Below are 16,021 nucleotides of genomic sequence, written 5' to 3'. Positions count from 1 at the left end.
ATTCACCATTCAAGTATTTCCGTTTCCCAATGAAACGCCCTGTATTACTTTTCAATATTTCTAAATCGTCTTCCCGGTTTTTGATCTTGGACTAATTTGGACAGCGATACTTTTAGTGGGACTGCTTGGTATGTATGTATAAGTGAGGGTCCTACAGCTTCTGCCGCTTCCCGCATTTCCGTTGCCATATTTTTCTCGTCATCTCTCCAGGTGGCTTCATCAATGGCTCTGTCTTTCATGGTTTCCATAACACCTTGTATCCAAGACTTGGATGGTCTTCCTCATTTCTTTCTATTACTTGCATTACATTCCATAGCTCTTTTTGGCCATCTGTTGTCGTCCATCCGCTTCACGTGTCCATACCATATTAAATGTCTAGTTTCTATTATTTCCGAAGTTTTATGTACTCTATCTGTTTTTCTTCTAATTTTAGTATTAGGTGTAAGTTCTGCTCTTGATATACGACAAGCTCTTCTCAGGTAGTCCATTTCAACGATGTCTGATTGGTATTGTGCATAATAATTGAAAATTTTAATATTTTTTGATGGATCATCATCATCATTCTGGCTTTACCTTCAAGAATTTCTCTCCAGTCGACCCTACCCATCGCCTTTCTCCACCAAGCGCATATTCACATATTTCTCATGTCTTCATCGATGTCATCAACCTTGTTCTGGGTCTTCCACTACTTCTCTGACCAATGGGTTTATCAAGGAGCGTTTTTGCGTATCCGCATAACGTGCCCTACCACCGTAGACGTCCTATCTTTCCTGGTATATTCTATAAAGTTCGAAATTGTATCGTTTTCTCACTGTATTGTCATTCACGCTCCATAGATTCACCTAAGTAGTTTTCTTTCGAGACATCCTAACATGAACATGTTTTCATTACTCTTTGTTTCTTAGAATCCAGGTCTCTGAACGATATGTGAGGACTGGGAGAACTACTGTTTTGTCGAGTTTTACCTTTGTATTTCTCGATATAATTGAGTATTTCAGAATTAAATTGAGCCAAAAATAGCACCTGTTGACCGTGAAAATTCTGCGTTTTATCTCTGCGGTGGTAGTGTTATTTTCAGTGTTGACGAGCGCTCCCAGGTGATGACATTGTGGCCGTAGGATGTAGGAGTTGTGGTTGCATGCTTATTTTCATATAGATACTTCGTTTTTGTCGTGTTTATTATTAAAGCCATTTTTGTAGCCGGTCCTTTTAGTGCTACATACGCCTCTCGTACGGTGTTTTTCCGTCTTCTAACAATATTAATATTATCAGTATAGGCAAGGATTTGCACTGATTTGTTATAATATATTGAACCAGTGATTGTGATAATATGTGATATCTACAGCCCACCAAACATAGCCGAAAGTGTGAAAATAACCACACTCATGATGTGCATTCGTCATACAACTGACCTTGCACTCACATTGACGGTCCAGACCGTTTGTATGTGCTTTCTCACTTTATTGTTCACGTAGGCAATAAGAATTTCACACTTTCAGCTATGTTTGGCGTACTGTACGTACTTTTTCCGCAGCCCGATTGAACAGTATACAGGGTAGAGAGTCTCCCTGGCGCTGCCCGTTATTTGTTTTAAAAGGTTCAGACAGTTCCCTGGATTAGCACTCTAGGTTCAAATTTTTCAAGAGTTAGTTTTGTTAAATTTACTAACTGTTTTGGTACTACCAGCTCTTTCATTGCTCTGCCATTCATTTCTCTTCTATTTGCAGAGTCTTAGGCTGCCTTATACTCTATAAATATGTGATGAGCATCTATTCCATATTCCAGTATTTATTTTTTCTAAAATTTGTCTCAGCGTTGCGACCTGATGCATTGTTACTTTACCACTTCTGAAACCAGCTTGGTATTACCGTATTATTCGTTCTGCATAAGGTGCCATACGGTGGCATACATAGTATATTGGATAATATTTTATACGCTACATTTAGAAGCGTAATTCCTCTGTGGTTAGGACTTTAGAGATATCTCCTTTTTTGTGGATGGTGCAAAGTATTATGTTCGTCATTTTTCTTGTATTTTGTCATCTTCTTATTTTTCACCCTCCTACTTTCCATTAAATCCAGATTTCATAATTAATCCACAGTTTCTTCTTCCTTCTTGTTCTTGTTTGATTATAGTAGAAATCCTAAAAGGAAAATAATTATTCTTTGTCCGGAAAAGATTTAAGTCCGGAAATATTTATACTTAGTACAAATTTTCAAATTCAGTGTGTCAAAATTTCAATTTTGAGGGGGATCAGTCCTCCATTTCTTCTCGTTCTTAAACGTCATTACATATCCGATTCCAGCTCCTTCTGTCTCTTGCTCTTTCTTCTGCATTTCTGATTTCCATGTCCTCTAGATCCCGCTTCACCTCTTCCAGCCATTTGGACCTCGGTCTTCCTCTTCGTCTCCTTCCGGCCGGATTCCACTTTGTTACTATGTTTATTATCGCTTCTTCCCCTGCTCTCCATACATACCCAAGCCATCTCAATCTTTGTCTCTTTATTCTGCTGACTATATGTGCCCCTTTAATTCCTCATTTATTTCGTTATTCCTTCGGCTCCTGTATTCACCTTCTGCTGTTTTTATTGGTCCTAATGTTGTCCGAATTATTTTTCTCTCGGTTCTTCTCAAATTTTCGTCGTCTGTCTTGGTCATTATCATCTCCATACATTAATGGCTGTCTAATTAATGTTTCATTGAGCCTTAATTTAGTTGTTTTTGTTAATATTTTGCTTTTTATCATTTTTTTTGTTGGCTTGGAATGCTCTATTTATTGCCAATGTTTTCTCTTTTATTTCGTTTTCTCTTGTTCCATCACTTGACAGCATGAAACCTAGGTATTTATATTTACTTACTTCTTTCAATTTTTATCCTCCCACTGTGACCTCTCTATTGGTAGGGTTTTTTCCTAATCTTAACATTTTTGTTTTGTTTTCATTAATACTCAAACCCACTGTTTTTCCTTCTTGTATGAGTTCCTCTACCATTTGCATTAATATATCTCTTTTCTTTGCCATTATCACAACGTCATCGGCATATGCTACAATTTGACCTTCTCTATTTTTGAGTGTTCCTTTGTTCATTTTTTTGGTAATATATTCTATTGCCATGTTGAATAATGTTGTGGATAAACTATCACCCTGCCTCACTCCTTTGTTTGTTTCGAACTCTTCTGTTTCCCATATTTGCGTTTCCACACTCACTCTGGTATGGCTCATCGTCATTTTTATAAGTTTTCTTAATTTAAGCGGTACCTGTAGCGTTTTTAATATTTCCAATAGTTGGTTTCTTTTGATGGAATCAAAAGCTTGTCTAAAATCTACGAAAAGTATTTCTAAGTTTATGTTAAATTCGTTCGCCTTCTCCATTATTTGCTTTAGTATGTATATCGCATCTCTTGTAGATTTTCCTTTCCTGAATCCGGAAATGGTAATAATGACACGGGCGCACTATGCAGATTCTAAGATAACTAAACTATATGACATTATTCCACAACGTGTTAGGCCAAAAAACAGATTTTTCCATTTTTTTAGGGTTAGGGCATTATTGAAGTCTGGTGTTTTATTTTTATCGGTGGGTCAATATGTGGGTAAAACATAAATATGTGTAATGAAGCAGCATTGAAATGTTCTCAAATGCCACTCTGATAAAGTGGTAAATGTTGTTAAAATATTATCACCTGAATCACCTGAATAATGAATGTTAAATTAAGTTAAATGAAGTAACGATATTGTTGTCTTGTATCTCATGTCATTCGTCGAAGGTAGTAAATGTTAATTTAACAAATGGGGTAATGGTGACCAAGTCAATAATAAATAAATCACTTGATCAAATATTAGACAGTAGAATTTCAATATATCTATGCAAAAGATTTCTTGAGATTATTACTTTGTAAATATATTCTCTATAATAGGCTTTATAATAATAATACAGCTTTTATGTAGTATATCTTCATATGAATATAACTATTAAACAATCACAATAATCAGAGTAAGAGCACTCTTTAGTAGGTCTATATATCTATCTAATCAGCCCTAAACATCCATCCTTGAATATAGGCCTCCTCTTCCTTCCTCCATGCCTCTCTATCTTGGGCAATTTGCATCCAATTTGACCCTTGACCCAGTGTGTTTCTTCAGGTCATCCGACCATCGCATCTGTGGCCTTCCCCTTTTTCGTTTGTGGTTCCACGGTCTCCAATGTATAATCATCTTAGTCCATCTTTCATCCTTCTGCCGTAGGGTGTGTCCAGCGAACTTCCATTTAAGCTTTGCTACTTGGGTAGAGACATCTTTCACTTTTGTTTTGTTACGGATCCATTCGTTTCTTTTCCTGTCTGATAGTTTAATGTTCAGCATTTGTCTTTCCATGGATCTTTCTGGCTTTGCTATTTTTTCCATATTTTCTTTTGTAAACGTCCATGTCTGAGAGCCATATATTGAGAACAGGGAGTATACATTGATTGAATACTCTTGTTTTTAGGTATTGCGGGTAATTTCTGTTTTTTAGAATATAAGACAGTTTTCCGAATGATGCCCATGCCAATCTTATTCTTCTCTTTATTTCTTCGGTTTGATTTTCTTTATTTAATCTAGTGATTTGTCCTAGATATATCTAGGACAAATCTTTAGGACAAATCTTTAGTAGGTACAATGTCAAATTACAATTACATATTTATCTATTCTATAATTCATCAAATCATAATCAGATGGAACATGTTATAAACATTAATAATTTTTTTTAGATGGATTACCTTAAGTGCTGATCACATAGTGATTCTAATCTTGTTACTGGCGTTGGTGGTAAAATTTATCTTCTTTGATCATAAAGAAGATTTCACAGAGAAAATAAAAGCGTCCATGTCAGAAAATTTAGAAACAGACACTAACACTAGTGAGTTCCTCAAGCTGAATCAACAGCTACAAAGCAAATATTTGCCTCAACCTCCTATATTCAGGACATCACACGCATTCTCTTTAGGTAGAAGTGATAGTGACGAAAAATCAGATTCATCTAGTGGTAAGATATAATTTATTAATAAATTCTCATCCTTTACTAATTTTGTGTAGGTACATACATTCTTTGAGTGCACTACACTTAAATAACACGAGAAAGGCGCGAAATATTTGAAGAATAATGAAGACAAGAATAAAAAACCACTAAACGCCGTAAAAATGAGTGGCGCATACAATATTCCAGCTACAAAAGATCTGATATGAACATTACGTGGCGCGAAAATGTATTTTCATTTTGATGCAAAATAAAATTCTAGTTTTATTTTAAAAGTTTTTTTCATAATATTTGCTAAATTTGAAGTAAAACGCGCCACAAAAGAGTAACTTTGATACAGTTTGAATTTTGAAGCTCTTTTGTGGCTCGTTTACTTCAAATTTAGCAAATATTATGAAAAAATATTTTAAAATAAAACTAGAATTTTATTTTGCATCAAAATGAAAATACATTTTCGCGCCACGTAATATTCATATCAGATCTTTTGTAGCTGGAATATTGTATGAGCCACTCATTTTTACGGCGTTTAGCGGTTTTTTATTCTTGTATCAGGAGTTTTTCAACGTTATTTATAAATTAAATGTATGAAGTTGAATGTAATGTTTCTCGATTACACGTTATAAGCTTTATAAATGGTCGCCTTTGTCGCATTATCTCCCAAAAATGATCTAGTGTAAACCGAATGTACACTAGATTTTTTTTCTATTCGAAATACATAGATTGAAAAAAAATATTGGGATGGCCGGTAAATGAACTCGGATTGCCCGTTGCCCGATCAAATTTAGCGTCGTAACCACTACAACTACATAAACTATTTCGGGGATAATGGTTAATTGGATTATACTTTTGTAGCTTAATAACTTCTAAACGGCTTAACCGATTTTCATCTGTATGATAACTGAAGGTATTACAGGAATTATTGAGCTTGAAAAACTGTTTTTCCCATAGGAAATAGATTTGATAATACTTATGAAGCTTATAGCTTAAAAATTCGAATTTTCCTTCCCAGATATGAGGTATACCCTGTTTTATGCGTCTAGAGCCCTTCTACAAACTCTCAGTTATTGGCTCAATTCGTAGGTTGAAATTTTGAGTAATTGTCGAAAAACCAAAATTTTCAAAGTTTAGTTTTTCAGTTTTTCGGCTATACTGAGCGGTGTGTATGTCTGATCCTGACGGCTTAGACACCATTTGAAAGCTTAACTCAACACTATTGATTTGGTGTATTTGCGGTTCTACTGTCTCTTCTTGAACCGAAGATATATACCCCCAAAAAATATGCCGTTTTGTACTTACCAAGTCCTATAGCTGGCTTATGGGTGGTCAAAAGTCACAAACTACACCGGTTCTAAATCGGCCCTGACCCCCGCTTCAAACACAGAAAAAAATTCAGATCGGTTTAGCTTTTCCACATACATACATACATACATACACATACATACATACATACATACATACATACATACATGCATACATACATACATACATACATACATACATACATACATACATACATACATACATACATACATACATACATACATACATACATACATACATACATACATACATACATACATACATACATACATACATACATACATACATACATACATGCATACATACATACATACATACATACATACATACATACATACATACATACATACATACATACATACATACATACATACATACATACGTACATACATACATATAAACATATATACCATATCTCAAATACTAATTGTTTTTTAGAAAAACGCTCAGACCCGTCGATTAGTATTTTAAATTGTCCTTTTTGGCATACAATAATAGTCTATAAAGGGTGTCACAATTCAGAGATATGACGTCATCGTTGATTTTGTTAAATGGCAACACTGTCATTTTGATAGCTATTTTGATAGGGTGTGTAAAGTTATACACAACTGCAAAATTTCAAATTTTTATTCTCTACCATTTACAAGATAATAGAAAATAACCAAGTTATGTCTGTAATATGGAATAAATTCAATAATTAAAATACTATTTTTTTTTTAAATGCTCAGACCCGTCGATTAGTATTTCTAATTGCATTTTTGACGTACAATAATAATGTATACAGGGTGTCCCAATTTAGAGATATGGCCTCATCGTTGATTTTCTTAAATGGCAACACTGTCATTTTGATAGCTATTTTTATAGGGTGTGTAAAGTTATACACAACTGCAAAATTTAAAAATTTTGTTCCCTACGATTTACAAGATAATAAAAAATAACAAAGTTATGAAAAACAAATAATCAAATAATAATTGAATTAAATTATTTCAATTAAGCAAATACTCATAATGTTGCCCTCAATTATTGTCAAATTGTCAATAGGCAACGTTATGAGCATTTGCTTATTTGAAATAATTAAATTCAATTATTTTTGATTACTTGTGTTTCATAACTTTGTTATTTTTTATTATCTTGTAAATGGTAAGGAATAAAAATTTGAAATTTTGCAGTTGTGTATAACTTTACACACCCTATCAAAATAGCTATCAAAATGACAGAATTGCCATTTAAGAAAATCAACGATGACGTCATATCTCTAAATTGGGACACCCTGTATAAATTATGATTGTATGTCAAAAATGACAATTTGAAATACTAATCGACGGGTCTAAGTATTTTTCAAAAAAACAATTAGTATTTTAGTTATTGAATTTATTCCAAACTACAGGCATAACTTTGTTATTTTCTATTATCTTGTAAATGGTAGAGAATTAAAATTTGATATTTTACAGTTGTGTATAACTTTACACACCCTATCAAAATAGCTATCAAAATGACAGTGTTGCCATTTAAGAAAATCAACAACGACGTCATATCTCTAAATTGGGACACCCTGTATACAGTATTATTGTATGTCAAAAAGGACAATTTGAAATACTAATCGACGGGTCTGGGCATTTTCCAAAAAAACAATTAGTATTTGAGATATTGAATTTATTCCAAATTACAGACTCTCTCTGTATACATACATATCCACAAACATTTTCCCTTTTTTAAATAGAAATTGAGTCATTTTTCTGAGCTCGGTAACTTTTGAATGGTATAACCGATTTTCAATAGACATGCGTTGGAAAGGTAATGATCAGTACTATCACAAGCTGCAAAGGTCGGACTTAAATTTTCGAAATTTTTGGGAGTTTTGGGGACGAGAAAGAAAAACAGACCCTAAATAGGAACGGCCGTAAAATCCACACCCTTGGACCAAAATGGATGATTGATATATGGATGGGCGAGTCTTTTCCTGAACTTAAAGGTGGGATTTGGCATAATATTCAATTCAGTCAGATTTAGAAAATCGAAAATTTCGTGTAAGTATATATATATATATATATATATATATATATATATATATATATATATATATATATATATATATATATATATATATATATATATATATATATGAAAAATAGATAATTGCATTTCAGTTAGATTCGAACCCCACCGGTGCCCCGACTAGTTTCGACTCATGTCAAGTCGTCATCAGGAGACACTAGGTAGGTGTTCGAAGCTAACTGATTTGCCGCTATTACTTCGTGAATTTATAAACTAAACCCACCAGAGTATACTTAGTACGACCTCTATATGTGAAAAGAGAAAATAATTATTCTCTTGGTAACCGGCGAATAGCAAAATCAAGCTTTATAACAATAAAGCTATGAAAGGCGATGTAACGGAATCCTTTTTCCGACAATACATCATGCAAACACCGTTTGGGCTAACCAATTCGTCTCTTACTGGAGAATACAGTAAAATGAAAAATAGATAATTGCATTTCAGTTAGATTCGAATCCCACCGGTGCCCCGACTAGTTTCGACTCATGTCAAGTCGTCATCAGGAGACACTAGGTAGGTGTTCGAAGCTAACTGATTTGCCGCTATTACTTTGTGAATTTATAAACTAAATCCACCAGAGTATACTTAGTACGACCTCTATATGTGAAAAGAGAAAATAATTATTCTCTTGGTAGCCCGGCGAATAGCAAAATCAAGCTTTATAACAATAAAGCTATGAAAGGCGATGTAACGGAATCCTTTTTCCGACAATACATCGTACTAAGTATATTCTGGTGGATTTAGTTTATAAATTCACGAAGTAATAGCGGCAAATCAGTTAGCTTCGAACACCTACCTAGTGTCTCCTGATGACGACTTGACATGAGTCGAAACTAGTCGGGGCACCGGTGGGGTTCGAATCTAACTGAAATGCAATTATCTATTTTTCATTTTACTGTATTCTCCAGTAAGAGACGAATTGGTTAGCCCAAACGGTGTTTGCATGATGTATTGTCGGAAAAGGATTCCGTTACATCGCCTTTCATAGCTTTATTGTTATAAAGCTTGATTTTGCTATTCGCCGGGCTACCAAGAGAATAATTATTTTCTCTTTTCACATATAGAGGTCGTACTAAGTATACTCTGGTGGATTTAGTTTATAAATTCACGAAGTAATAGCGGCAAATCAGTTAGCTTCGAACACCTAGCTAGTGTCTAATGATGACGACTTGACATGAGTCGAAACTAGTCGGGGCACCGGTGGGGTTCGAATCTAACTGAAATGCAATTATCTATTTTTCATTTTACTGTATTCTCCAGTAAGAGACGAATTGGTTAGCCCAAACGGTGTTTGCATGATGTATTGTCGGAAAAAGGATTCCGTTACATCGCCTTTCATAGCTTTATTGTTATAAAGCTTGATTTTGCTATTCGCCGGGCTACCAAGAGAATAATTATTTTCTCTTTTCACATATAGAGGTCGTACTAAGTATACTCTGGTGGATTTAGTTTATAAATTCACGAAGTAATAGCGGCAAATCAGTTAGCTTCGAACACCTACCTAGTGTCTCCTGATGACGACTTGACATGAGTCGAAACTAGTCGGGGCACCGGTGGGGTTCGAATCTAACTGAAATGCAATTATCTATTTTTCATTTTACTGTATTCTCCAGTAAGAGACGAATTGGTTAGCCCAAACGGTGTTTGCATGATGTATTGTCGGAAAAAGGATTCCGTTACATCGCCTTTCATAGCTTTATTGTTATAAAGCTTGATTTTGCTATTCGCCGGGCTACCAAGAGAATAATTATTTTCTCTTTTCACATATATATATATATATATATATATATATATATATATATATATATATATATATATATATATATATATATATATAAAATAGATGAAATAGAGAATGTGGAAAAATCCCCTTACGAACAATTCACACATCCACCATTTCGGGGTGTATATATATATATATATATATATATATATACAGGGTGGTTCATCTTATTCGCCTCGGTCTCTGTACGGAAAACCACTTAATATTTTAAAAAAATTTCTTCACAGAAATATACAGGGCCTTTAATACTACAACCTAAAAATAATGTGAATTATACAGGGTGCTCCAAAAAAGAGTGGTATATCAAAGTTATATTTTTTCTTATGGAATGCCCTATATCTGATGACATTACTGAATTGACCTTAAAAAATAAGCTATACTTTTATAAGGGGTCCCTATACCTAAATACAGGGTGTTGTGATTTATTTCGATTTTTATGAAAATGTAAGGTTTTAGAAAAAAATAAATATCTACGAATCTAAGAATCAGTAACAAATTACTTCTTGGATATTAATAATAAACTATTTAGCATACTTAAACAGATGCTTACTGCAACAAAATTTCTTACAGGGTGGTCAAAATATGAGATTGTTCTATTAACAAATTCAAGCTGTAATAACTTACTTATTTTAAATAGAACACCCTGTATATTACTAGTCTATCGCGTAGAAAATTTACTTAGCTTTCAATTTATATTAGGGTTTCCTATACCTATCTTTTACAGGGTGGTCAAAATATTAGATTGTTCTATTAACAAATTCAGGCTGTAATAACTTACTTATTTTAAATGGAACACCCTGTATCTTACTAATCTATCGCGTATAAAATTTACTTTGCTTTCAATTCTTATTAGGGTTTCCTATGCCTATCTCCCTTCATTTTTGAAATATTTTAAGATTTCCTAATTTGTAAGCTTTAAAAATTAGAATTAAGTACCTATGTCGTGGTTATGTACAACACATCACCAACACCGGCAATATACTTAAATATCTTAGTCAAGATACTTTTGTTAATAAAATTCATATTTTTATCGTTTAATCACACAGAGTGTTCTTATTTTAAATGACATACTCGATATTCTATTCTTTATAATGGAAGATATTTAAAATCTCTTCAATTCCATGTAAACATTCTCAATACACATGTTATTCTGTAAATGTTAATTCCCATGTTATTCTGTAAATGCCCATTTTTACATATTTTTGTACAATAGGCTCGTTTTCGTCATAGTAGCCATTGCATTTAATTGTCTGTAATTGCGATTCAAAGATTCAAACAAAAAGTGGTGTTCATAAAACTATTTAATAACCGTTGGTTTAAGATATGGAAAATACTTATACGGAATGAAATATAATTTAAGTATCTTCCAGAATACGGCATCTAATATAGGGTAGGCAGTTTACTAGAAACATATTATTCAATGTCACATGTAGGCCAAAATCAACTAAAATAATACAACACTCTGTGTGATTACATGATAACAATGAAAATTGTATTATTGACAGTATCATGTCTAAGTACATTGCCGGTGTTGGTGATGTGTTGTACATAATATGTAACCACGACATATTTACTTAATTCTAATTTTTAAAGCTTGCAAATTAGGAAATCTTTAAATATTTAACAAATGAAGGGAGATAGGTATAGGAAACCCTAATAAGAATTCAAAGCTAAATAAATTTTCTACGCGATAGGCTAGTAACATACAGGGTGTTCTATTTAAAATAAATAAGTTATTGCAGCTTGAATTTGTTAATAGAACAATCTAATATTTTGACCACCCTGTAAACAGATAGGTATAGGAAACCCTAATACAAATTGAAAGATAAGTATATTTTCTACGCGATAGACTAGTAAGATACAGGGTGTTCCATTTAAATTAAGTAAGTTATTACAGCTTGAATTTGTTAATAGAACAATCTCATATTTTGACCACCCTGTAAGAAATTTTGTTGCAGTAAGCATCTGTTTAAGTATGCTAAATAGTCTATTATTAAGATCCAAAAAGGAATTTGTTACTGATTCTTAGATTCGTAGATATTTATTTTTTTCTAAAACCTTACATTTTCATAAAAATCGAAATAAATCAAAACACCCTGTATTTAGGTATAGGGAACCCTTATAAAAGTATAGCTTATTTTTTAAGGTCAATTCAAAAATGTCATCATATATAGGGCATTCCATAAGAAAAAATATAACTTTGATATACCACTCTTTTTTGGAGCACCCTGTATAATTCACATTATTTTTAGATTGTAGTATTAATGGCCCTGTATATTACTGTGAAGAAATTTTTTTAAAATATCAAGTGGTTTTCCGTACAGACACCGAGGCGAATAAGATGAACCACCCTGTATATAGTGTCGTGTAGGGGGTTGTGCGCCATTGGCGAGAACTGCCGTTCTCTTGGGATATCTACCAAATCTTTGTAGATTTTCGACAAGCCTATGATAATATAAATACAAATAAAATATATTTGATTATGCAAGAATTTGCTATACCTACCAAGGAAATTGGTATTAGTTTAAGCCACGATTACTCACACATAAGCGCAAAGTACGAGTTCAAAATCAATTGACATGTCCTTCCTAGATAACTAAAGGGCTAATACAGAGAGATAGGCTGACTCTGACTCTGTTTAATATATATGTATGGAATAGGTTATAAGTGATATACGCAGGCGATATAAACTTGATGGAACGAACCACAAGAGACATCACAGAACTTTATGTGGAGCTTGAAGCCAATGCGAAAGAAATAGGTCTAACTGTCAACGTAGATAAAACTAAACACCTAGTACAAGCAAGGAAACAACGGAACTTGCAGAATTTGACAATAGACGACGCTAATATTAAAGTAGTAAAACAGCTCACATATTACCGAGTATACTCGGTATATAGATAACTGAAGACGGCAGCGAGGAGGAGAAAATACGGAAACGGATAATACTTGCTAACAAAGCATACCCATCGCAGGTGTTTGGCTCCAAAGATATACGTAGGGAAGTAAAGTTTAAAATATATAAAACCATCATATGACCAATACCAACCTATGGCGTAGAAACATGGATCATGACAAAAAAACAATAAACCTTCTTAATACTTTTGAAAGAAAGATATTAAGGAGGATATTGGAACCCATTTACAACAATGGTATACGGAGAATAAGGTTCAACCACGAGTTATACCAATATTACAAAGAACCCTCTATAGCAAATTATGCAAAAATACAAAGATATAGCTGAGCAGGTCACCTTGATAATATGATCCGGCGCAAATTGAACCTAAGCGAGACACAACCTGCGTCGGCGAACTGCGTAGACAGTATTGCGCATGCTACTATTAGTTCATCCGTTCGCAGGTCTCGCTTGGGAACGTTTGTCATCGGCGTACAGTTTTTTTGGGCCGTGGGACGCGTGACTCACCGCCAGATGTTTATTTCTACGTGTTTTTGTTTGTGAGATGGAAGTATCTGAAATGAATACGGATGGTACCTAAGTACAATTTATTATGACAAATAAAAGTATTAGCATAGTCAACACCCCGAGTGAAAACTGCGTTGTCTTTGTCATTAAATTCTGATAACTTTTGGTAGACTAAATAAGCGGCGATACGAAATTAATAATCAAAGTTATGCCTTTACAAAATCACATTATTAAAAAATAAGGTTACTTAAAACCGTGATCGATAAAAATATCGTATTACCCTCAAATTCAACTTGTCGGCATATTACATTTTTGTTTATTACATCATTTTTGTTTATGCTTAAAAATTAAAAACAAAATATGCAGATGGTGTTATTTTTTATGACCGATCAGTAGCGGAGGGATTATGAATTATGACCTGCAGTAATTGTAAATGATTGTGATCCGAGCAGTAAATTGAGGAATATGAGTTATGACCGAGCAATAGGGGAGAAATTATTTTAAATATGTAGGTATTATGTGCAGAAATAAAATACTCAGTGTAAGATATCTTTTTATGGACCCGCTTATGATCAAATTCGATCTTTTCGAAAGTCATACCGGTACGACTACTATGGACGTGTAAGATTTTTTAAACCGTTACTAGTTACAAGTACGAAAATACCGATTTTAAGTTGCCTACTCAATTCAGTACAAGGATTAGATACATCACTATTTTGTAATCAGTATTTGTACTCAGTACCACTTAGAACCGGTATCAAAAGTAACCGTTACATGTCCGCACTGATTTTGCCCGTCTCTATTCGCCACGTCGATGGCCAACGGTTGGGTTGGCTTGTGATCAATATGCGGCACGCTAGAAAAATAAATGCACGGGTCACCCGTCCGCCGGCGCAGGTTGTGTCTGGCTTAGGTTCAATTTGCGCCGAGCCTAAGAATGGCTAATGACAGAACACCTAGTAGAACGATTAGCGGAACTATAGTAGGCCAGTAGGATCACCAAGGAAGAGGTGGATAGACGAAGTGAGAAGCGATAATAAACAAATTTTGAGGGTAGATAACTAAAGGAGAGCAGTCAGGGACAGAAGTACTTGGAGGCAAATGCGGGAGGCTAGGGCTCGACTTGGGCTGTAGCGCAATAGGAGGGAAATAAATTTCCATGCTTATACTCAATATTGAGAAACTTTTATTTAGTGTTTTTGGCATATTTGCGCCTAAATCATTTCCCAGCTGTCTCATATATTCTTACTTATGACAATATTATTACTTTTTAGATGCAGATGTTGAAGATAAAGCTGTCCAGACAATCTACTGTCAGACTGAATCAGGTCAATTACTAGAAGATGATATAAACGAGACTAAATTATGTAGAAGCCTAGAAGATTGCTTATCCATATACAATGATTCTGACTTGGGTGCGGGAACACTAACTGATGCAGAAGTTATACTCCTTGTAGAAAATAAACATATTCCAGGATATCAAATTGAAAAGGCTGTAGATAATCCTGAGAGAGGAGTAAGGATTAGAAGGAAAATTCTGGCTAAAGATGCTAACCTTAAGAATCCATTGTTTGATTTACCTTTCAAGAATTATGATTACAGCAAGGTAAATATAATATGAGGTCTATTATAGAGTAATTACACTATTTAATTTTATATTCTTCTTAGCCTGTTAGCCTTCTATTGTCAATTTTTGGACATAGGTCTCTCCCAACTCCTATCGCTCAAGTAGCACCGAAAGGGTTTATTAAGTCTTTTAAGGATGCTTTAAAACTATAGAATAAAACTAAAATTAAAACCATTTGGTTTTTAAGTAAACCTTAAGGTTGCAATAAAACTGCTTTCGGCATAAAATGGCTCACTCTAAAAGGGGTCAATAAAACCAAAAATAAAAACCTTAAAACTTTGTTTTCTTAAGAAATTGGTTTTAAAGCTGCTGTGAAGGTGCTTTTAAAACCACGTTAAAAGACACTTTAAGTGCAGACAGCTTAAACGGAGCAAACAGCGATAGCAAACAGCTTAAATGGAGACTTTTAAAGACAATTTACCATATTAAATGATTCTTGCGATCTATCATGGCTTTCAGCATCTCCGGAAAGCAATATGGCCGAAATCCAAATTATACTATTTGGTCTATCGACAGAGAATTGTTAAGATCAAATGGTTTTATTTTATACCTTTCCAAGAGCATATATCCCACATAAAAGCAAGGTTGCCTTGGAATTAAAACCGTTTAGTTTTAATACTGATGTCAATAATGCCACTCGGTATTAATGTGAATCTAACCTAAAATCGTCGCGTCGTAGTGCTGTGTGTGTTATATTTTTCTTTTAAAATGACCAGTTCGTTTATATTTTAAGTACTTGCGGCTTATTTCTTCCATACTAACTGTACTTCCACCTTTTACAACACATTACACTACTGTTT

General features: G+C 33.8%; 1 protein-coding gene across 5 annotated transcripts in view; it reads left to right on the top strand.

Moving 5' to 3' along the window:
* The window catches only part of LOC114334477 (3-hydroxy-3-methylglutaryl-coenzyme A reductase), a 490,400-nt gene that overhangs the window by 415,703 nt on the left and 58,676 nt on the right, over window positions 1–16,021 (top strand). For all 5 annotated transcript variants that reach the window (XM_050641423.1, XM_050641422.1, XM_050641420.1 and 2 more), the window contains 2 exons: window positions 4,747–5,021; window positions 14,869–15,200. In XM_050641423.1, coding sequence (XP_050497380.1) covers window positions 4,747–5,021; window positions 14,869–15,200 — 607 coding nt within the window. The remainder of the gene's footprint in view (window positions 1–4,746; window positions 5,022–14,868; window positions 15,201–16,021) is intronic.

This window comes from Diabrotica virgifera, chromosome 10, assembly GCF_917563875.1.
Source record: "Diabrotica virgifera virgifera chromosome 10, PGI_DIABVI_V3a".
Classification (NCBI taxonomy): domain Eukaryota; kingdom Metazoa; phylum Arthropoda; class Insecta; order Coleoptera; family Chrysomelidae; genus Diabrotica; species Diabrotica virgifera.
This window is presented reverse-complemented; position numbering and strand designations above follow the sequence as displayed.